The sequence below is a fragment of the Corylus avellana genome, chromosome 1 (genome assembly GCF_965113065.1).
Source record: "Corylus avellana chromosome 1, dhCorAvel1.hap1.2, whole genome shotgun sequence".
NCBI lineage: Eukaryota > Viridiplantae > Streptophyta > Magnoliopsida > Fagales > Betulaceae > Corylus > Corylus avellana.
In genome coordinates this window covers 47,065,670-47,089,342 of record NC_142490.1, presented here as the reverse complement: position 1 = coordinate 47,089,342, position 23,673 = coordinate 47,065,670, and the positions used below count along the sequence as shown (strand labels likewise).

At 34.8% G+C, this 23,673-nt stretch overlaps 4 protein-coding genes and 1 non-coding gene across 6 annotated transcripts; 2 read left to right on the top strand and 3 right to left on the bottom strand.

Annotated features, from left to right (window-relative positions):
- Positions 1-129: 129 nt before the first annotated feature.
- Positions 130-232, bottom strand: LOC132173193 (small nucleolar RNA snoR109). The gene has a single exon (XR_009439284.2). It is a non-coding gene; the product is annotated as a small nucleolar RNA snoR109 (small nucleolar RNA).
- A 1,434-nt stretch (positions 233-1,666) lies between these two features.
- LOC132172941 (phosphoribosylglycinamide formyltransferase, chloroplastic) lies at positions 1,667-5,913 on the bottom strand. Of its 2 annotated transcripts, none has more exons than XM_059584503.2 (5): positions 5,317-5,913; positions 4,396-4,507; positions 2,800-2,976; positions 2,513-2,639; positions 1,667-2,118 (listed from the first exon to the last, which is right to left on the bottom strand). In XM_059584503.2, exons 1-5 carry the CDS (start codon positions 5,696-5,698, stop codon positions 2,005-2,007), a joined length of 912 nt encoding a protein of 303 aa, XP_059440486.2. In that variant the 5' UTR covers positions 5,699-5,913; the 3' UTR covers positions 1,667-2,004. The 2 variants fall into 2 exon arrangements, with proteins under 2 accessions (XP_059440486.2, XP_059440487.2); XM_059584504.2 differs by having other exon boundaries at positions 1,667-2,097.
- A 2,163-nt stretch (positions 5,914-8,076) lies between these two features.
- LOC132171313 (golgin family A protein) lies at positions 8,077-12,799 on the top strand. The gene is made up of 3 exons (XM_059582600.2): positions 8,077-8,545; positions 11,716-11,883; positions 12,372-12,799. The coding sequence occupies exons 1-3, from the start codon at positions 8,174-8,176 to the stop codon at positions 12,495-12,497; spliced, it is 666 nt and encodes a 221-aa protein (XP_059438583.1). The 5' UTR covers positions 8,077-8,173; the 3' UTR covers positions 12,498-12,799.
- Positions 12,800-14,240: 1,441 nt separating this feature from the next.
- Positions 14,241-17,465, bottom strand: LOC132171226 (mitochondrial pyruvate carrier 4). The gene is made up of 5 exons (XM_059582491.2): positions 17,345-17,465; positions 16,267-16,365; positions 16,047-16,099; positions 14,896-14,969; positions 14,241-14,546 (listed from the first exon to the last, which is right to left on the bottom strand). Exons 1-5 carry the CDS (start codon positions 17,397-17,399, stop codon positions 14,501-14,503), a joined length of 327 nt encoding a protein of 108 aa, XP_059438474.1. The 5' UTR covers positions 17,400-17,465; the 3' UTR covers positions 14,241-14,500.
- A 3,002-nt stretch (positions 17,466-20,467) lies between these two features.
- Positions 20,468-23,248, top strand: LOC132170739 (mediator of RNA polymerase II transcription subunit 11). The gene is made up of 5 exons (XM_059581825.2): positions 20,468-20,803; positions 20,927-20,989; positions 21,116-21,232; positions 22,624-22,833; positions 22,968-23,248. Exons 1-4 carry the CDS (start codon positions 20,510-20,512, stop codon positions 22,798-22,800), a joined length of 651 nt encoding a protein of 216 aa, XP_059437808.2. The 5' UTR covers positions 20,468-20,509; the 3' UTR covers positions 22,801-22,833; positions 22,968-23,248.
- The last annotated feature ends 425 nt before the right edge of the window (positions 23,249-23,673 follow it).

The following is a 23,673-nucleotide window of genomic DNA, read 5'->3' as shown; positions in this document are numbered from 1 at the left end:
CTTTAAACGGTTGATGTTTTGAGAAGGGTCTCTAAAAAGGCTAAACCCTATGCCATTTCCCTCTTCTCTCCCTTCTCATTACCCCCAAAAAACCCAACAACAACAAAATCAATGCAATCGACAAAGAGAATATATAAGAAGTTCGGTAAGCAGATTAGTCGACAGAGATCGGAAAGATCTCACGACAACCGGCCAGTAAACTTCTCTCCGATGTTTGATTTGGCTACAGCCGCTTTGGCAAATCAAGATCAAGGGTACTGAATCGAAGATGACACCCTTCCCTTGGTACATGTAGCCTCACCCAATAAATCAATGGGTTAGAACAACAAGAATCTAATGAAAAAAGCGAGAGCGGCGACGATTACTCTAGGAAGAGAGAAATATAAATGAGAATGAAAGAGGCATGCAACTAAAACCCTAGCTGCTGGTTTTATATATAAAGTTGGGTGGGCAGGGAAGATCTCAGCCGCTCATCTCGGACGATAGGTATTCTATCATATTAGTATAAAATTTACTAAAAAATACAATAAACATAAACATAAACATAAATAAATAAAATCACAAGATTTGAACTGTTTAATAATAAAGAATTGCAATTCTTTAAATATTTAGAATTGTTGAGTAGAAAAAAATAATAATAAATAAATAAATAACTGAAGTTCTCCTCTAGCTCCAATCTTTTCTTTTCTTTTTTAACATGTCCGCACAAGAAGGGTGAGAAAAATTCAAACTAGTAATGTTCGCTTCATTAAGCGTGGTCTCAACCGATTGAAGTTCTCTACTGGCTCCAATCTTATCATCCCATAGTTGCTGTTTATTTTTTTCAAAGAAAATCTTCAATAATTTTATCACTAGAGGCAAGCCAAACTCAAAAGCATGAACCCATATTTGTTTTACTGCTCAACATTGTTGTTCTTCTTTGAATTGCCTTTTTTTTTTCTTTTTCTTTTTTCTAATATATTTTATCATGAAAATTAGAGAAAAATATTATTACCTGACTATTTATATATTATAATATTTTAAAAACGATTAATAGAATACTTAGAAATTCTGAAGGATCTTGATATTTGTTTTGTTTTTTGATCCATCCCAATATTTGTATCAATGCCTCAAACTGTAAAATGATAAAATCAATGGCTCTCCTTCAAGTTAAATGTAGAAACCAGTGAATTAACTTGGAAAAGGTTCAAGAAAATTTTAAGGACGCAATTCATTAATCTTTTTAGGAAAAAAAAAATTGTGTTGGCGTGGACACCATCATACATAAGATGAAAAATTAACTGGAACAGTATATAAATTGTAACCTTATTTTATGACAATGTTGAACAATGTAAATTCTATGTGTATATTTTGTTTTCTCTCCTTTTTCACTAAAATAAAATGCAGTCTTGACAATTCCCAACGGGCCAACAACAACATTTGTGCAGAAATTCACGTAAGAAATCCTAAGACACAAGCTTGCAAACAACATGATATTTTTTAGTAAATGTTACTCTTTAGTCTTTGCACCCATTTATTACACTCATGTCATATCGGCTGTTGTAACACATTGTAAGCCACTTAAAGCATGACACGTCAGCCAATACGATATGAGTGTGAAAAATGGATACGAAGAGTAGCATTACTCATGATCTTTATACAATCATCTTCAACGACGAGATGAGCCAAAAAAAAATTCAAAGTTTGAACTCAAATGCCAGTCATAAAAATCCGCCTGTTGCACATACAACAATGGTCTAACAACGTAACAAAACTCAAGTGCAAGGCAATTCAGTCATACATAATGGAACAGAAACCATGTTACTTAAAATGGTTACCCTCTTCTTGCTTTTTCTTTTTCTTCCTTTCCCTTTTTCCCCCTTAATCGGCTGGGTATGAGTATTTTTTCTCAATTTTGGGTATAAAAATGTATTCAAGTATGTTAGTATTATGTTGAGACTTGGCAAAACTGATAGAGAAAACCTAAGCCCTACAAAAAGCAGAAATTGCTGATGTTTGGTTTTGCTACCTAAACTCACTTGGGTTTTCTTTGCTCTGGATGAGAGGAACATTATCTTCCCTCCAAAGGATCCGCTCTTCGCACAATGCTTCTGTCACCTCCGCATATAGCCGATGCTCCTAAATTAAAAAAATAAACAATAAAGATGTCACAAAAAGGAATTCAACCGAGTGGAAAGTTTATGCACAAGAATCCTGTAATTTTATCATCCAAGAGGGTACTTCTCCTCCTTCCAAAGACAGGGGTCTGGGATTCAGACAATCATGGATGGAGGATCAGTGAGTTTAGCGGTTATTCTATCATTTGGCACCAAAAGACATAAAATCATTCAATAGGAACCAGCTAGAACTTGATGTTACTATTGTCCCAAAGTTAAAACTGTTGACAAATGACTAATGATTCAGGTTTTCTCAATTTTATTGTACAGGAAAAACCTAACTCTCCCTCAAAAGAGAGAAAGTGAGAGAGAGTTGAGGGAAAATTATGATACGCCCAGCGTTAAAATCTCATTACCTCCCGAAGAACTCGTGCTGCCAGCTCCTCTGCAGTGTCATTAGCAAGCACAGGGACAACACTTTGGGCGAGGATACGCCCAGTGTCGTAGTGTTCATCAACAAAATGAATTGTTGGACCTGAGTATCTAACCAAGCACAAAGGAACAAAAACATAATATTCAGACCGACTTCATATAAACAATAATATAATGGAAATAAAAAGTTGGATAAAAGTGGGCAAATCCCTTATGCTTGGTCAGGAAACAATATTTGTTTAGATATATGACATCAAATGCTGCAACCTACCTTGCTCCAGAAGCAATGACTGCCTTATGCACCTTCATACCATAATAGCCTTTGCCTCCAAAAGCTGGAAGGAGTGATGGATGGATGTTTACTATGGATCTGGGATAAGCTCGGATCAGCTCCACCGGTATGAGTTTTAAGTATCCCGCTAGGAGTATAAAGTCAACCTCAAATCTCCTGATTATGATACCATGACAAATGTTAATATATTTTTGTACCATTTCAACACATCAATCTTTCCTTTTGTTTCACATATTTCCTTGGCTTATGAAATTAAAGAAATCACTTCCAAGAATCAGGTATATTTTAACTACAAGTATTAAAGAAGAAGGATATCACAGCCATCTTATATAGACTGTTCTTTCCTGATGTGATTTTGATACATTTTTCTTTTGACCTTCGCATATTTAAACCACTAGCACAAGAACCGGACTTAAGGCTCTATATGTTTCAGCTTAAAATATTTTCCAGAATTTTTCTTTTCCATATGTTCCTGTATTTGGTCCATGAAGAGTTGTACCCAAGGAGACGGAAAAAGACCCAAGCCCATCCATGTTGGTGACAAGGCTTGCGAACTTCAGTTTCACTATGGCAAAGTTCAAATTCACCATTGCTGACCTAGATAAGCTGCCTTCTCAACTTGTGGGCTTTGGTATTATTGATTTTTATAAATTTCAACGTACAGAATTTTGGTGCAACCAAACACTAGGAAATTATTTTAGGATCTCAACCAAATAATAGAAAACATATTACTTTCCCTGACAGTGTTGTCACTAGGGAAATGTTTAACAGAACCTAAGTATTGTACATTATTGGTACAACACAGAGTACATCCTGGAATCTGCTTATGATATGAGTGGATCTCGTCAAGTACTTGGCAGGGGTTATATAAAAGAACAATTCTTCTAAGTAACAGGCAGAAGTACAAGTCCCCTAGGATAAGCCTAAATGAGATCTGCTACCCTAAGAAAGTATATATTACGTTTAAACTGTTATTTGGATAACGAATGACCTTTAGACAACAGACATCAAATGAACCAAGGACAACCAGAAAAAGAAAAGCAACTTAGGAATCTAATGAAAAAGCCAACTGTAGCAGACAAAAGTAAAGCCAGCAGAAAAAACAGTAGTATGTAAGCACACATAGTCAACAGTGCCTAGAGAAAATGATTTAGATAGGTATGATCAAGCTATATAGTGGCAGCACAAAAAGGATGCACAGTTGACGAGTTACATTAAGTACTCAAAATCCATAGGATGCATCTCAAGGATTGGCTACAAGGAACATCTTCGTTAATGATTGATCTAACAGACTTCCTTCACATAACACAAATTAGACTAAATTGTATTCTCCTTTATTGAATAGTTTTTCGACAATTTCTTAATATTTCCTGACTGCCTGTGGCAGAGAATGTAAGAGATTTTATAGCAATAATTAATCTAATTTGGGTTTATGCGTACAAACTTCTTGCTGAGCAAAAATCAAGAACCTTCTTACTAGTGAATCTACCATGAATATGGTTCAACATTAACGAAATCCAAATAAAAAAATGTAAGGCAGACCTAAATGTTTCATTTTTGGGAGAAGAGCCTGACCTAAGCACAGATACGAGGTCGCTTGGGGAGAGCCCGTCAAGTTCCTCCTTTGTTTTGGGGAACAAAACAACTGGGATGCCCTTATCTCTTGCGTACTCTGCACCCCCACAGCCTGCCATACAGAGGAAAATAACAAACATGAATAGGTATGCTCCAAAGTAAAGGTTTATGCATTATAGTGCCACAGTCCCGAAGTTACTAATTATGTTCTAATCTTATCACCATAAGTTAGCAGGCAGTGCACATGTTCCTTCTATAAAAATGAGTTGTAAAGGTCCAAAATCTCTATCCAATGCCTACCAAGTTGATGGAAGTATATATCCAAGAAAACTTTCCCAGCTACCTGTCAAGGCAAACCAATGGCTACCATTTGTAGCTAGTCTCAGATTTCAGTATCAGGGCTGCTTGTTTTGAAAAAAGAGCACCGCACATTAAAATCAAACAGAAATCACTCTGTGAAGTATTAACATGTCCACCTACGAGATAGAAAACTTCCTCATGCTAGCTAAAACTAGGTATGACAATTTTAAAAAGCACAAGGCTCAGTTGCACCTCTCGCATCTGATACTTTCCTTCAACGATGCCACATAGGGAATTGGAATAAGGTACCACAAGAAACCATCCTCCAACCAATGGCCTACCCCATGTCTAGTCCATATCGTGTGACTCTGGGACCCATCAGTATAGAAAGCATATATGAATGCGGCTATTCAACTATGATTTTCCTAACGCTCACAAATCACAGAACTTGATTTACCAAGAAAATTGCAGAGACAGCAGTTCAAAAAAATTATAACTGTATTGAATAACATAAAATTTCCACTATTTTACAGTTCGTAAGGAATTAAAAATAACGACTTTCAAGCCCAAGAAGACAATCAAAATAATAAAATCAGAACTATATAAAGATAGAGAGAAAACCGCGTTTATTTGTGACCAAAACAACGATGTCTCCATGAACTGATCCTTGAAGAGAAGCTTCATGAATGGACCTGAAGTTCGACCCACCACCGGAGACGAAAACCGCTAGCTTTTTCCTTCTAACCCCATTTTTCAAATCCTTTCCATGAGAAATAGCATCATCCTCCACATTTTCTACACCGTTTTTACACTTCAATCTCTGCTTAGACCCCACCCTTTGCGGAACAGAATGACAGGTTCTATACGAGACCCATTTTCGGGGTTGATAGAAAGATGCTGAAAAAGTAGGCGGTGACGCCACAAATAATGGCTTTTTGGTGTTTCGGACGGGTGGGATCGTTGGGTTTGAGCAAAACCCAGAAAGCAATCTCTGGGTTTCCATTGAAATACCGGACAAAATAGAGCTCAACAGGGTTTTATAAAATAGAGCTCAACAGGGTTTTATTAGTTGGAAAAGATAAAATAGGAAAAGGAATTGGAGATAATTTGACAGTGGCTTTTTTGTGGGTTTTCTCTTCTGCGTTCAACCGCGAAGCTTGAAACAAAAGCGGCAGAAGAGTGAAGCAAACAAAGGAAAGAGGTGCAGCCACTGGGGAGAGGGCAGGGTACCAAACCATGTCGTGGTGGAATATTTGAAGGACATACATTTCATTAAAACTGGGCCTAGTCGCAATTGACATGTGTCTTTCAACCACATGTTTTATTTATTATTTTTTTTAAGGTTAAATACTAAAAACCAACTAGGGTTAGGACACTTTATTTTTTTTCTTTAGGTTTTGATTTGTATCACAGGAAGTACGTGTGGTTTTGATAAATACCAAATTAATCATTTAGTTAACTTAATGGAAGTCCACGTCACTAACATGTGGACCAATTAAAATTCAACATCTCGCATAAGTGGCCACGTCATCACTAATGACGTGGCCACCTAATTAAATTTTTTATTTTTTTTAAGAAATATATATATATATATATATTTTTTTTTTTTTTTCAAAAGAAAAAAAAAAAAAATTGGGGGGTGACAGTACCCACTAGGGGTGGCATGGAGCCAAGGGGGTGGTGGCCAAAACCACCCCCAATGGTGGTTTGGGGGTGGTTTCGGCCACCCCCAGTGGGTACTAGGGGTGGCTCGACCACCCCCCCAATTTTTTTCTTTCTTTTTTTATTTTTATTTTTTATTCTATTTTTTTAAATAAAAAAATTTAATTAGGTGGCCATGTCATAACTGATGACATAGCCACTTATGCCAGATGTCAAATTTTAATTGGTCCACGTGTCAATGACGTGGACTTCCGTTAAGTCAACTAACGGTCAATTAATAGAATGACCAATTTGATCTTTATTAAAACTACAGGTACCTCCTGTAATACAAATCAAAACTTATGGAAGAAAAAATAAAGTGTCCAAACCCTAAGAGGTTTTTAGTATTTAACCATTTTTTTTTAAAGTGCATGTTTTATTTTTAATGCTATTAAAAAAGCGCAAATAAGACATGCTATTAAAAAAACATGTATTTATCACTAGTACAAAACACAAGAAATGATAGATGAGCTGGTTCAAAGAGGGATCGAGTTTTCTTTTAAATTGAGTTAAAAAAATTTCTTCAAACTAAGTTTATAAAAATAGCATATGTCCGTTAAAAAGGTGGAAATCACATATATTTTTTGATAGCATGGACAAAATTATAATAAATTTTATGAAAAATTATGTGCATCTGATATACTATTAAGAAAATAGACACATGATATTTTTATAGATTTTCCTCAAACTCAATTTGAAAGAACACTTTGTCATACTTTATTATACATTGTTATTTGGTCTAACAACATATATTATATTAGACTCCAATCCAATTTGAAGAATAATTGGGTTTGAACAATTTTCTACCCTATGCAACACAAGATTTTAAGTCTCGTGCAACTACCATTTCAATTGTAAACATTTTATATTGAGATATCTATCTAGCATGAGAACATGACCAACTAATTGCTTCTATTGTGAAAGTAGATGTTTTAAATGTTTATTGGTTAAGAAATTTTACTGTAAAAAGGGTAAACAAGAGTCTCATTGACATATATGATCCATAGACCGTAGTAGGAATTAATAGCTCTCCTAAGAACAAAGAATCCCTCATATAGGATTAATGGGAAAGAGGACAAAGTTGGCCATTTGGAACAGTTTGATGCACTATCTCATTTCAACCCTTCGATTGGGACAGTTTGATGCACTATCTTATTTCAACCCTTAGAGCGAAATGCAATAAAAAGAATAAAAATTTATAGACAAACTCCACCGTTCCCTTGCTATAGGGACATTGATTACTCCAATGACGCTTTTACATACGACCATAATGTTCAATAAGTGAAATATGGACCTCAAAACATTTCAAATTGAACTACACCAAGAATATACCTCAAACAGATTTTCTTATTTCAATATTTTCCAAAAATAAAAAATAAAAAATTGCCATATTAACCTATATAGCCCAACCAAATCACACAACTAGTTGACTCACATGTAGGAAGTCTCCTTCCAAATTCACCCACACTACAAAAACAAACAACTCATACTATTCCATCAATCATTTGCAAAATAAGAATGTCAAACACATACACAAAAGGCTATAATCCTATTTGGGAAAGGAGTCCATGTTTTGGACGGCCACGATTGGCCAAAACATTAACTACCCACTCACGGAACCACCCAATCCCAGTCAAACTTGGAAAACCATAAAAAGGCCGAAAGCAAAAGCCAGCTGTATATGTTTTGAGATAGAGAGAAAGAAAAATAAAAGTAATAATAATATTTTTTTTGAGGGATCGGAGGCCGAGTCGGAACCGATTCAGATCGGGGAAACATGGAGGGAGTGGGGGCCCGACTCGGGCGGTCCTCGACGCGGTACGGGCCGGCCACGGTGTTCAGTGGGCCGGTGAGGAAGTGGAAGAAGAAGTGGGTCCACGTAGCGCCATCGACCAGTAGTGCTGCCTCTAACCACAGCAACAGTCACTCTCATCAGATTCACAGCCACAACACCACCACCAATGGGACGACTAACGGTAATAACGGCTCACATCTCTTGCTTTACAAGTGGACCCCAATCACCCAGAGCCAGAACAGCAATAACAACAACAGTAACGTGAATGACGGTAACGGGGACAAGAGTTCCGGCAGGGATGACGTGGCGGGTACCCTGGAGGAGCCTCCTCGTCGTAAATTCAAATACATTCCGGTAATTTTTTGTGAATATAGTAATTGATTTCTTGTTTCTTGGGGTCTTTTTTTGTTAATTTTTAAATTTGGGTTCGAGTTTTTGGATTTGGTTATGTGTGTGTTTGTTGGATTTTATTTTGGGGAAAGAATTGTGTGTGGGCCATTAGAAAGATTGGATTTATTTGATTTTGATATGTGATCTGGGTTTTTGGGATTTGTTGAGAATAGCGGGTTTGATGGACTGGGGAGACTGATATGTGATCTGGTTATTTTGGGTTAGTATCGATTGATCAAGGGTTTTGGCTTATGGGTTGGAAGAATTGTTTGGAGGAGTTGGGATTTTTATTTGAGTTTTCGTAGGGTTGCAATGTAAAGGTGAAATCTTGTGATGTTTGGTGGATAATGATATAGTGGCAAAGACGTGGGGATGAGGAAGAGGGAAACAAAAGCTTGAAATGAGTGGGGATTGATTTGGTTGTACTTGACTATGGTAGAATGTTTTGAATTGTTAGTTATAAGTCGTTGTAAAGGACCTTTGAGGTGGTACTATGTAGATTTGGAGGTTATATTGAGTTGAAACTTTAGTTTTGGTAGTACTCCATGTGGACATGTTGATATGCCATGTGGACAAGTGTACTTGGGCATATCTAGTTGGAAAGGTTTTGAATAATGTTTGCTGGCTACGACTCCATGTATATGTTTGTGTGTACATAATTTATTATGCGTGTGTGCTTGTTTGATGTCATCATAAAAAGATGTAGCTAATTATGCCAACTTGGAACTTTGTACTTGATCTAAAAGGCTGACAGTTTGTGGAATTGGAATATATCTAGATTTGTATGCCTTGACTTTTTCTTTTGTCTAAATTGTTTTCCATTTTTTGTAATAAAAAAAGGAATAACTCAATCATAAAAATATTATTAATTGTCTAAATCCAGTTGCTCAATAACCTAACATATAGCCATTCTTTTTTGGAGTGGGTGGAGGGGAGACATTTATCTTTTTGCTGTTTTAGTAATGATCTAAGGTCAGCTATTTATAAAAGTTATGCTTGGATGATACAAATCTTGAAGTACAAAGATAAATTTTGTCATTCTTTATATGGTAAAATCTTGGTTATGAGAGACTTGAAGTCTTGGTAGACCATAGGTAAAATCTTACGTTTTATGATCATAGCACTGGTACTATAATAATATTTCTTTGTTGATTGGTTCACACGATGAGCATTTTTATGCAAGGGACTTTTTTGGGTTGATTTCTTTGATCGGTTCGTAGATTTTGTGATAACGATCTATTATGGATTTTGACCATTACACTTATGTATTTGAGAGAAATAGATATGGTATCATATGATTATACATTTAACTCACTTCCTACCTATCAAGCATCATATAGAAAATTATAATGATGTCTGTTTCACTTAAAAGACACAATTAGTGATGTGCTTATCTACCATGGCTTTATGTTGTGTAGGTTTAATTGAGTAGACCCAATAAAATGGTAAACAAGGAAAATTTGTCTCATATACTGGAGAAACCAGAGGAGGTGGTGGTGGTGCCAATTGGAAATTGGCTTTGTGCCTACTAATGGCATATGATGTACTCAGATATTCTTTCATATTTGAGAATCAAATTTAATTAGAGTCTTATAAAGTTTCTGCTTATTCTCTCTCTCTTACTCTCTCAAATTACATATATTTTGTGACCTAGAAGCTAATACTTGCTTATTTTTTCTTCTGTTTTTTGGCTGACAATATGTACTGTTTGGGGCCATTATCCAACTTTGGTGTTCTTTTTATGAGGTTTTCTTTTCATGTTATAGTAAACTGTTGGCTTGTATTTTAACATGTTAATTTAAAAGTTAGAAGTTTGTCAAACCCATAGATTTGGCAATTCAACAATAACAGATTTGGAAATACAAGATGTTTTATATGAACAGTACACTCTTTTTAGGCATGATGGTAAGTTGAACTTCTGTAATGCATATTGACACAGTTGTAAAACAAGATTGATCTTTTTCCTTTTCTTTCCTTCTATTATTTGGAGTTCTGAGCTATATCCATATGAGAAACCAGGTGGAGGAGTTTGGTCTCAATCTCTTCATGTAATTCATCCGCATGACATATCTCATTAATGGAATGGAATTCATTTCCCATAGTTATGAACTTAAGGATTAAAGAGATGATATGCAATGGACTGTTTTAGTGTTGTTTGTTTTGGTGCATTTGGACAATGAATTATATAAAGACTTTAAATGCAGAGGCTATACAAATATTTTAAAGACTGCTGTAGGTTTTAAGGATGCCAGATTAGCCAGTATAAAAGATGAGTCTTCAGTTCATTAATGCCTTTGAAGTTTGTGGGCATCTCTCATTATCGTCGATCCTGCATTAGTTCAGAAATGCATTTTTCTCACTAGTAACATGGAAATTTATGGGATTGTCACATGATTTGTGCCTGTTGTCTATGATTGGCATTTGTGCCTGTAGTCTATGATTGTAAATCCCGGATAACCTAGGAACACAATCTTTGGTCTGTCCTGTTCCTGCACTTTGGCTTCCAATTGCTGATGCCTGGGACAGTTTTTGAGTTGCTTGAATGCTGGAATGGAAGTTTGTACATTCCAGTAATAGTGGGAGTTGGAATGAAGTCACATTATGCCTTAGGTGGTGTTGGGCTCTCCAGGAGTAAGCTCAAGCTCATTTTTGTGAGCTCGCTTTTTGATTGAATGAAAGCTTTGGGTGGATTAATCTTTTATGGATTGTAGCTTCTCAGGATTTCTTTTTTTTGTACTCCCTCTGTGCTGGAGAATTAAGCCTTTTCTATTTTCTTTTTTGTTTCATCTTTTCCTACTAAGAAAATCTCTTATTAGGTACTTATACCACCATTAGAACACAAATGGATGAAAGAAAAGGAAAAGGGAATGTGGTATTCGAGTTTGTGTTTGTAACGTTGGAAATAAGCATTTATGCTGGGGAGAGTATAACATTTCAAACAACTGATTTATGTGTTTTCGAGTAATTGTTTTATATGTAGCCTAACAATTTTTCCTAAAATAACAATCCATCATTGAATCTAAATTGACGCCCTTGGAATGAGGCAGTGAAGACATTTGTCTTATTATCTCTATGTTCTATTTGTTTTACTGGCTTTGTGGATGCATGATCATTTTGGATATTTGGCTGTGCAGATTGCTGTTCTAGAGGAGCAGAAGAATGAGGATGCAGAAAACGAGGCTGCAGAAAATGATGATGCTAAATCAATTGATATTGACCCTAGTGCAACAGAGTCCACTCCCAAGGGTGAGGCTTTGGACGAGAAACCTGACATTAATGATGTGCCAATGGAGGAAAGTCAGGTGAAACGGTTACACATCTCATTCTTGTTTTGTATTTCATTGCTTCTGATCTAAATTCTTGGTGAAAATATCATCTATGATGGAGAAAACTTCTGGACAAAAAGCTAGTCTGGACTGATGGATTGGGACACTACTGCAATTAGTTTAGATAATGATAATAAAAGAAAGGAAAATGAGAATGATGAAAGGTCATGCACAGGATTGCTAGTTACCTAGCTATTTGTTCCATATTAGAATCTAAGAAAAGCAAAGTACTTCATTTTGAAAGTCTGGCAAGATAGTTATAAAAAAAATATTTGTCTGGTTTAAGATGGAGTGTCTAATTTCAAGCTGCAATCCCAAAGATTGGTGAAGGAAATTTTCTAGTTTTAAAAATGTATGCTTCTGTTAGTGGCATGAGATCAACCCTACATAGCTATTGAACTATCTGCTTATGTCTTATTGAAAGATTACATGTAATGCTGAATTAGATTTTTATTGCGTCACAGGACAAAAACCAGTTAATATGCCAAGATCTGAATGAAAGCACTTTGGATTTGAGTTTAGGCTTGAAGGCGCATGATGATGACCATGGTCATGACTCAAAAACTGATCAGACTAGAGGTGGCCAGTAGGAAAGAGAAGGCAAGTAGTGTTGAGACATGATTGAAGGCTGCCTTGGGGTTTTGGGATGCTGAGGACATTAGAATCTGCAACCTACTTGTTTGTGCCTGATTATAAACTGCAATTTTTTTTTAATTTTTAATTTTTTTTGTATTCTTGTTGAACCACTGGCTGTCTTAGGCAAGTGTATTCCAGTGGCATATGCATGTACTTTAGTCTTCATTTTATGCTCCCTTGCTGAGCTGATTGCAGTTTGGCTTTAGGGGGCATGCAATACCTTTTTCCCTCCTCATTGGACAATTGATTTTTTTTTTTAATCTTTCCAGCTTTGTCTGACAACTTCTGAGCTTGGACATGCTGGACTTACAAATTGAAAGGAAATCGAATGAATCATCTAGTTTTCAATGTGATAATTGTATTGATGTTCTAGTATTACTTTGCATCATGTTGATTGGACTGTCAATATGTAATTGCTCATCAAGATGGTACTAGGTGAAGTGCCTTATGACTAGGACATAGTGTTGAAGGATCTATAATGAGTTCAGAGTACGGCTTTAGGTTAAGAGTTATGCTAGAAATTACATTTTTATCTCATATTTATTCTATAATGCTGGACGTGGCAAAACCAACTATTTTTATTTTTATTTTTTATTTTTTATTTTAAATTATTATTTTTTATTTTTTTATTTTTAAATAAGGACTATTTCAAGGATTGAGTGATTTTAAAATGTAGTTAATGAAAAATAATTTTTAGAAACACAAATATACATTTGGTAAAAGTATGGTTCCGCTTTTGAAATCACAGTTTATTCTTTAAAAGCATGCATTTTTTAAAATGCATCCATTTCATGTGATTTTAAAATATAGAATTTTATGTCTCCAAATTGGCATTTTTTTTAACACACTTTTGGCCTACAAAATCGCAAGGCCAAAACGCACTGTTAAGTCTTAATTGAGATCTCCCGGTTTTGGTTTTAGAGCTGCAAATCAATATCATTTCCATTCATGGATCTCTCAAATTTAATGCATGGTTTTGCATTCAAGACCTTTATAACTTTACAACTTATTTAGCGATATTCTTTAGATATCTGGTTTAGTAATTTTAAAAGTCCTTCAAGTGTCCATCTCGAGTTCCTCTAAGAATGCTGTAGATATTAAAATTACCATTTGATCAAATCTAATAATAATTAATCACAAGCTCAATAGTGATTTTAATAACCACATCATTCTTGAAGGAACTATAGAAAAATACAAAAGGGACTTTAACTTTACTCTGTTTGGTTGGTAATCAATATGTTCTAGCAAGAGCCTTGCGATGAGGGTTACGCTAGTTTTACTAGCTAGACTTATTTTTCACATCAAGTTTTATTTTTTATTTATTTATTTATTTTTCATTGCATGGTATTATCATGTCTTTATATCTTTTAAAATTTTAAATGACATAGTAACGTATACACCATTAAATATGTGAAAAAATGATCTGGCCCATAAAATAAACCCCTCTTCACTTAAGTGTGAAATCTAACATGGACAATGAATCTCCAATTCAAGTAAAATGGAGAGCATCCTGAACTGGCTCCTCCACGACACAGCAAAAAATTTAAGTCCCAAGAGTAATATAATTATGAAGAAAGTAATCAATACCTCAATTCTCTACCATTTTAAATCCTAGTTCTACATAGCCAGTCCCAATTTTAAGAGGTGAACGTGGACTGCAAAAGGTTACAATGAAGATATTGCAAAACAAAAACATGTGATTTATGGAAATATTAACAAAATTTTATCATTGAATTTGGGAACCTTGGCTGTTCAAGTGTTCAATTATTTCCAGTTGGTTTACTAGTACAGTGCCAATCATTAAAGCTACAAATACACACTTCATGACATAAATGAACTATCCAATGCAAAAAAAGACAAGCATGATTATTGAAGAACTTCAATGAACTGCAAGACAAGGAGGCAATATTGAGCCTCCAACCAAGCGACATAAAAAGAAGTTGAGAACTTTTCGTCATCATTCTTTTGCTACAGCTGCTTCTTCCTCTGAGAAATAATCTTGCCTGGAAATGTAAAAGAAGGAAAAAAGAAAGAAGAGTCATGAAGATCCCACCTTCAATGGAAATGGCATTCATGCAAACCATGGAGAATATTACAGAGAGAAACTCTAAGATATTTCCAACCAGACTTTCCAGCAAGTGTCAAAAAATCTTTTAAAATCCAATTTAAACAATTAAGACATTTCTTCTTCTCTTTTTCACCACCTTTTATTGTGCAAATGATGAGCAAAGTTGCAGAAAACTGACCATCTACTGCTTTTTTTTTTTGGTAATAAGATGTGTCTCATGTCCATTTCCTTTCTATAAGGATTAAAAAATTGCGACAGATCAATATTAATTTGATCCAACTAACCGTATTTTGCGTGAAAGTTGGTAGATTCCTGTCCCTGCCATTGCAACATTTACACTAAAAAGGTTCCAGTTCTTCTGCAGGTCAAAATAAAAGACAACCAAGAATTAGAATTATGAACAAGCCTCCATCCCAGACAAATGCCATTGAGCAATACCAAGAAGTGAAACAAAAGAACATTCTTCATAAGATACCACAAAGAAATTAGGAATAGCAAACAAGTGCTTTTCTTTTTCCCTTGGAAATGAATTACTCTCCGTGCAGTCAAGGCCATGTTCACATTCTCGTTGCTTTTTTCTCATTTTTGTTTCATGGGGTGCAAAGAGGGAGGGGGAGGGGAGTATCATCTTCATTGAGGACCTTACACACTAAAAGGTGGGATATATATCGTTCCAGAATCATTGAATAAAAGATCAGACAGTTGCATAAACCCACACCTCAGATTGTTCTTAGTATTTTAAACTTCACTCTTTCTAGGGATGCACACGGTGGTGGAATTAAAGCAAAAGGTTATTTTGGAAAAAGCTGGAGAGCAAGTGGTAGGGCACCTTTAACTTGAAGCTTTGATCAGATCCGACTGGATCTGATCCATTCAGATTCCACAGATTCAGCCGATTTACTCTTAAGAGTGGATTACTATGCAATTCCCTATTTGGGTTTTGGGAGATGAGAAAACTAGAAATAAGGCAGGAACAAGAGATAAGGCACAGTCCATTCCCTCCAAGCTCCAGCCCCCCCACCAAAAAGGGGGGTGAAAATTTCGATGGAAGTCATGATACCACCATTACCAGGGGCGAAACTAAAATTTCAGGTGTGAGGGCACAACGGGGTGGGGGTGGGGTGTAAAAATTAATTTAGGAGGGTTTATTTCATGAAATTTAAAGGTCTTAAAATTTTGGAAGCAACAAGGTGGTTCCACCCCTGACTATTACAATCCAGAATGCGAACCATTCAAACCTTAGATACGATAGCCTGATTGAAAGATTATGGTTCATACAACTCAAATCTGGACAAGGTATGTACGCGTGGAGTAAAGAAAATAAGGAAGTGTCTATGTTATATCTGTGCAATGAAGCTATACAACACTGTCGGAGGTATACCATCATTATCTCTAACTTCTGAAAGCAGGAAATCTTCTCAAAATTCAGACTTACCGGAGTGATTACTGTGCTATATCGTGTCCAGATAAGTCCAGTGCATGTAACCGCTGCATCACAATAGAGAGCGTGAGAAAAAAATATAATGCTGGTGTAAATTAATGCAAGACAAAGAATGCTTAAACTACTAATAGAATACTGACTTGTTCTTGAATACATGGCAGTACGTGGATAAAGGTTTCAGATAGTGTGTGTGCACATGTATTCGTGTATATACCTATTTGCTGAGGATACGAAAGCTTTTCAGGTGGTTTGGAGAAGTCAGCAATGTTGGCTATGCTGATGCCCCATTTGAAAGTCGGTGCCCAAAAGTGAACTGCGACAACAAGAAAGCAAACTTATGCATACTGTAGTTACTGACAAATGAAAAACATTCATTCAACCATTGGCGATTAAGAATCGACTCAACACATGTATTATGTACCCACAGGTGTTATATTGGATTTGAATCAGATTCGAAATTGATTCTGTTAAATTCACAGTTATCCTAAAAGCTTAAGCCGATAGGAAATTGTGAATTTAATCATTTAACTAATACTTGAATACTATAACAATCCTCTCATGTATGAGCCCAACACCTGAAATCAAGTAAACTTTGAAGTCAAGGTTCCATGACCTCTACTCTAATACAATAACCGGTTCAGTACACTTATCATGACAAAGAAAAATATATGTACATATATATATATAAACTGATGGAGCAGTATAAAATAATAAACTTGTCAAAGTCATTCTACAGAGAACGATGTTTGGGGCCTCAAAAGGGCAATAGGATTAGTTACACATTAAATCCAAAATAACACAATTCTCATAAGGCAGATATCACTGAGACCAAACTAGCACATTAATACCAAAAAAACAAAAAAAAAAAACCTTAGAAATCTAATGTCCCTTAAGTGATTCCATCAACAATATAACTTACTAATTATGGTCTCAATCAGCTATCTGATTTACACAGTAAAGTCCCAAAACAATAATATAATTAACTCTAAAATGTCTATCTGATGTCAGCCACAGAAACAGTAATTAACCCTTCTGCTATAGCAAAGGTCAATTTTTTTCTGTTTTTTTTTTTCAAATCTTGAGCCTCAATCTCGTGGATCTAATCTCTGTGAAAGTGATTCGTACGGAAACGCGACGACACGAGCGAAGAAAATCCGAAGCAAAGTATCAAAATCGAGCGAAAGAAAGCAAACAAACAAACAAAGCACATATTTTTAATTTGCAAATTACAATCAGACAAACGACAGAGCAACGATTTTATAAAAAATATAACGATAGCCGAGTTGACTCACTCGTTTTGGGTCCGGCTGGGTGGTTCCAAAGCGCTTGAAGCTTCGATGTCGCCATGGAGCTCTCTCTCTCTCTCCTCTCTCTTTTCGAGACAAAGAAAGGGTTGAGTACGGTGGTTGGTTCCTAGTCCAAAGCTCAATAGCTTATTGGTTTTGGCACGCGCTTGCCAGCGTTTGGTCTGTCATACCATGCCACGTTGCAATTCAATTGGTCAAAGACCTTCGAAGAAGAACGGTAAATGTTGCACTGATAAAAGTGAACAAATTGGGAAAAAAAAAAAAAAAATCTTTAATTGCTGTTAATTATTCTTCGCGTTTTGTTGCTCAAAGTAGCCAAAGGTATAAATTTGGAAAAAATCATAAATATTCGATTGATAAAAATGAAAAATGGATAAAATCTTTAAATAATAATCGAATTAAAAGGAATTAGATTTATACATATATATAATATCTTAGGTTAGGATGTTATGATATTATGATTAGGATATATGTAGATGTCTACAAATAATCTTATGATAAAATATTTTAAAATTTAAGTAATTTTTTCTAATTAAATAGTTAGATTTTGTCATTTTCATCCTCACAATTTTTTTTTTTTTTAAATTTCTTGTTAATTAGAAATAATAAATTTATCTAAAAGAAATTGAATAATTCATATTTATCCTTATCCACATTTATATCTTTCTAATAAATAAGTATTCTCTCCTTCTTCAAAGGATATGGGTAACTATTCAGATTAATTCTATTAATTATAGGACATAAATTTTCTCCAAACGGGAAAAAATGGAATAGAATCCTCTCTAGTTCATGGCTGGAATTTCGCTTAAAAATTCTAGAGCCATAAATAAGACATATGTTCCACTACAAAAAAATAATAATAATAATAAAAAGGGTAAAGTCCATATACCCTCCTAAACTATCACTCAATTGACAATGTACCCCAAAACTTTCAATTGTGATAATGTTCATCCCAAACTACCAAAACATTGTCAATGTCCCTCCTAAAGCTAGCAAAAAGATAAAAATGTCCCTATGTATTTATAAATAAGACAAAAATATCCCTATAAATTCAAAAAATAAATAAATTTTTAATTTTTAATTTTTTTTTAAAACGAAAATTTTAATTTAAAAAGAAAGATTTTTGTTTTAAAAAAAAAAACCAAAATTTGTTTTTAAAACAATTTTTTTCTTTAAACATAAATTTTTATTTAAAAGAAACGGAAATTTTTATTTTCTTAAACGAAAATTGTTAATTTTTTAAAAAACAGAAAATTTTATTTTAAAAAGTTATTAAAAAAAAAATCATAACCAAAAAAAAAAAATTAATTTTTTTCTTATACAATGGATTTTATTTTATTTTTTTTAATTTTAAATTTGGCACCCTTTGGATTTATTTATTTATTTTAGTTTTAGGTTTTTTCTAGAAGTTTTAGTATTTTTTGTTTTTATTTTACTAACGGTAGTTTCGTCATTGAGAGGAACATTGACAATTTTTGGTAGTTTAGGGGGAAAATTGTCACAATTAAAAGTTTAGGGGGGACATTGTCAATTGGGTGGTAGTTTGAGGGAAGTATATGGACTTTCCTAAAAAAATAATATTTCAGATTAAAAAAAATAATAAAAAAAATGAGGTGGCTAGCCAGAAGCCACCCCATCTTGGCCATAGGGAGTGGTCAGACCACCCCATTTTAGCTGAAGGTGGCTTGAGAGCCACCCCAATGGCTGGCCAGGGGGGCCCTTGGGGGTGGTCCGGCCACCCCCTAAACGCAAACTACAAAAAAAAAAAAAAATTGTTTGGCCTTTGGGGTGGCCGGATCACCCCCAAGGGCCATGGGGTGGCCGAACCACCCCCAAGGGCCATGGGGTGGCTTCGGCCAGCCACCCCATACCAGCAGTCAACTGGGGTGGTCCGACAATATTTTATAATTTTGTTTTATAATTTTCTTTTTAAAATATGTATTATTTTATTATTTTTTTTATTAATGGGACAAATGTCTAATTTATGGCCTCAAGATTTCTTTAAAGAGATCATGACCATTAACTGAATATTCTTCAATCCAAAATGAATTGGAGCGAATGCTGTTCCATTTTATATGGGTTTGAGGATATTTCCTCCATACCGGTTTGAAGGAAATTTTTGTCCTTAATTATATCTAAATTTTCAACCAAGCAAGATTTTCTAGGATTTTTTCACAAATATTAATTTTTATTTTCAAAATAAAAATTAATATTTGTGGAAAAATCCTAGAAAATCTTGCAAATAAATAGTTAAAATTTAAAGAAGATTTAAAATTACTCCATACGTTTAACACAATTTATAATCTCTCTAAAAAAAAAAAAAAAAAAGTCACTTCTTACGATTTTCAATACTTTACACATATATCACATTAACACGCCCTACCCAATATTAGTGTGAATTTTTAACTACATCTTAAAAATAAAAATACCAAAATTTTTGCCACATAACATTTTTTTCCGCATTACTTACAAATAAAAGTTAAAAATGTTGACGTGGCACTAACGATATTCAAAATTGAGTACATGTCCGTTAATGGCCTAATCTCAACAAGTCTAATTACAACCGCAATTTGATTTTTTTTTTAAAGTCAAGGTAGTAATTTTAAATTACATTAAAATCCAAAAATTGCTTTAAATTTTCACTTAAATGTGTGATAAATCTTTAAATAAACACACCCTTTGTGATCACTTCCTCGATTTTTGAAAATTCACTTTGAGAACTTAATTTTTTCCTGGATTTAAAATATATCCTTCCATATGTTTCAGTTTGAATTTGCAACATCTGTCGGTGTCTCATCCTTAAAAATAAAGTTTTTAAAGAAATTATTGTAATGTGATGTGATAAAAATGTTAACCTCTGTTTTATCAGGCGTGGTTCACAGCCAATTAAACTACTCATTGGAGACATTAAAAAAAAATTTATACTATACATTTACCCTAAATTTTCTAAAACATTTATGATTTTGCTCGGTTCATTTATTTACTGCAATTTTGCTAATAGTCGAATATCGGATCGGACTTATCTGCTGTAGTTTGGTCTGCGTGAATTAAAAAAAAAAAAAAAAACGTTTGGCCGTGAACTCCCGTTAATTCTGTCGTTTTTTTTTTTTTTTTTTCTTCTCTCTCTTTTGGCCGTGCGCACAGTGGGTCATGCACGCTGGCCTTGAATGCCTTCAGCGCTTGGATCTCTCTGATAGAGCCTCGGCACAGATCAAGACGGCGTCGTTGAGGAACGGCACCGCAGGTAAGCCCAATCCTCCAAAATCAACGGCACGGCACGCCCGAATCCAAAGCTCCATTTTTTTTTTCTTTCCAAAAGTTACAAAGAGACCGTTATTCCCGCCACCGGTCGTTACCGCCGACCATAGCTGGACGTCGACCACCCCATCGCCACAGTTGACCGTCGGATTCGTTGAAATATCGCCGGATCGCTGGGAACTCGTTGTAAGTATTTTGTTTTTCTTAAAATTTTCGTTTTTTGTTTGAATTTCCTTCGATTTTTTCCTTGTGTTGGGCATTGTTTAATGGCTTATTGGCCTTGTTTGGTTGTTTTATAATGCTCGGTAGAGGAGCTACATGGATTCACCGAGCCAAAATACTTCGTTGCAACGGCTTCAAAATGTGGAGAAGGTATATAATAATTATATAACTCAACCCCTTATTTGCAAAACCCTTAGGTTTCTATTAGAAAGCCTAAAAGTGGTTTTTTTTTTTTTTTTTTTTGCTTTGTTTTTTGATGGATTGGTGCTGTAATAGCGGGTAGTTAGGGTTTTGGAGCTGGCAGGAGGGGTTATGGATGAACTGGCCAGCCCAACTGGACCCAGAAAGGACTTCATCAACAACCACTGCCTCGAGTTCATGCAATTGATCAAGGTCCAGCTCTTCCTTAGCACAAATTCATGTGTTTTATGGGCATATGAATTGTGAATGGTCATTGGGATTTGTTGTTTAGTGACTGAGAAACCTTGGTTCTGGTTCTGGTTCTGCTTTTTGGTTACGTGGTCTAGTTCTAACAAAATTGAGTATTTGTGGAATTTGAATTTGAATTTGAATTATGGGGATTGAATTGGATGAAAAGTTGGATAATTGTTTGTTAACTAAATTCAAGATGTCATGCCAAAGAAGTTAAAATTAAGAGGGAGAACCATTTCTTACTTTCTTAATAGTAATTTTATATCGGCAGGAAATTTTATTGAGTAATTTGTGTGCATGGTTGAAATTTGGGCGAATGATTGGAAAAGAATATATTATTTTCATAATTTGAACTTGGGTTTTTAAATGCACTTTGGAAATGGAATATAGATAATGCATAATGCATGCTTTTATGTTTTTCATTCAACCACTTGATATGGTTTACACAAGAGGGCATCAGAACTGTATTTTGGTTTCTTTGTTGCTTTATGGGCTAATTGTATGTCAATCTGAAGCGAGGGCCATTAGTTTTATGCTATAGTTTATGCCACGTAAAATTGATGACGGAAATATTTTGTTCTGGCCTGTGGTTATGCTAGGGAATACCAACTTTTCACAATGTTTATGAATGTGGAATAAATGATAAGATGATAAGATGACGCAGATTTGTTGTGGACACAACAAATTTATTTATTAGATGTGGTCTTTTTGGACAATAACACAATGTTTCTTGATTCGTTAAGACTTTTGCCTAGGATCTTAGATGTGTGTCATTTGTACTTTTTATATGATGAGAACTTCATTCATCTGATTGAATGCTTGCTAGCTAGCATTGCAACTTTAACTCTGCACCCTTGCATACTCTTAATCAAACAAAAATGAAATTTCTGTCCTCAGCTTGATTGTTTGTCATGTGATCATTCAATTGTCTCTAGACAATTTTACGAGATAGAAGATGTTAGAAAGTGAAATACTTTGTGAAGAATGAAGTAATTTTAGGGGCAATTGCACCTAGAGATAATTTTGATATTTGATTGAGGGATAAAAAAATTCTCCTTTTACTATAGGATGTGGAATAGTGGTTAATAATGCATAAAGATTTGTTTGCCTGTGGTTGTTGCATGTTTGTATGTTTTTGTATGGATGAGAGTGAGAATGATTAGTAAGTGGCTTTGCTCAGGTCAAGTGTGACATTTTGGTTATGATTAGTGCACTTGAAGCTACAATTTTGGCTGATCACTTGAAAATTTCAGCTATTTTAAACCCTTTGAAATGGATTTCTTAATCATCATCAAATTCCATTGAAGGTGAGTATTAAAATATGTAATTTTTGCTGTCACTTTCTAATTCAGGACATCCAAGTCACACTGCGTGATGAAATCAAAAGTGCATGCGAATACCGTCCATTTGAGAAGTGTGATTACAGTTCAAGAATTGCTAATGAGATCTGTTGCAAGAAACTGGAATACGTCATTTCCCAGATGGATGGAATGAAACAGATTGTTGATGACTACCATGGTCCAGTTTGAAGATGCAGATACAGGATTTGTAGCTAATTGGCAGTATGCGACTGTATTCCTCCTTTTATATCACACTTCCCATAGTATAATGGGTCTCTAGGAATTTATTTAAACCCAACTTTTACATTTAGATTGATTGTACATAATTTATGGTTTATTTGATGTTCACTCTACAGGATTTGTAGAAGGAATGAGGAAAATCTGGACTGGAGCTTGGTGGCTTAGAACTTAGAAGCATTAAGAATATGGGGATGTTTCCCTTGATCTTTGTCAAACTTTTTTAGGGGATTGGAGGAGCACGTGAAATATATTCATGTGATTGTTCTGTATTTGGTTAGATCACTTCAGAAGTGTAGGAGGGAACTGTAATTTTATCTTCAAGAGATTCTTGGTTAGCAAAATCTTCTTATGTTGCTGTATCTTGATGTTCAGTGCTATATCACATCCATGTCTAATATATTCATGGTCAGTTATCGTTGCTAGAAGGATGCATGTTTGTCTGAACTTTTAAGTCATTTTTTCAAGGGACTAATGCTGAATCTGTTTCATCCAATTCAGTCTATTAAACTAATATATAATGTGTCCAAAAATGAAGTGCATTGGTAATGTTATGCTGAAATGAAAAAAATATAACATGCCTTTTTTCCTCTCCCTCACCATACAAAAACCAGACACAGAAACCAAGCAAGATCCTGAGATCCATACACAGCAAAGAACGAGAGAAAGAGAGATAGAAGATAGAAGATAGAAAATAACGTATAAATCTTTCTGCAATACATTTTATTTTATATTTTCTGATTGTAATACATTTTATTAGAAGTATATATATATATAGTCTGCAGAATGGGGAGAAGCTGCAGGGATTATTATTGTCTCTCTTTA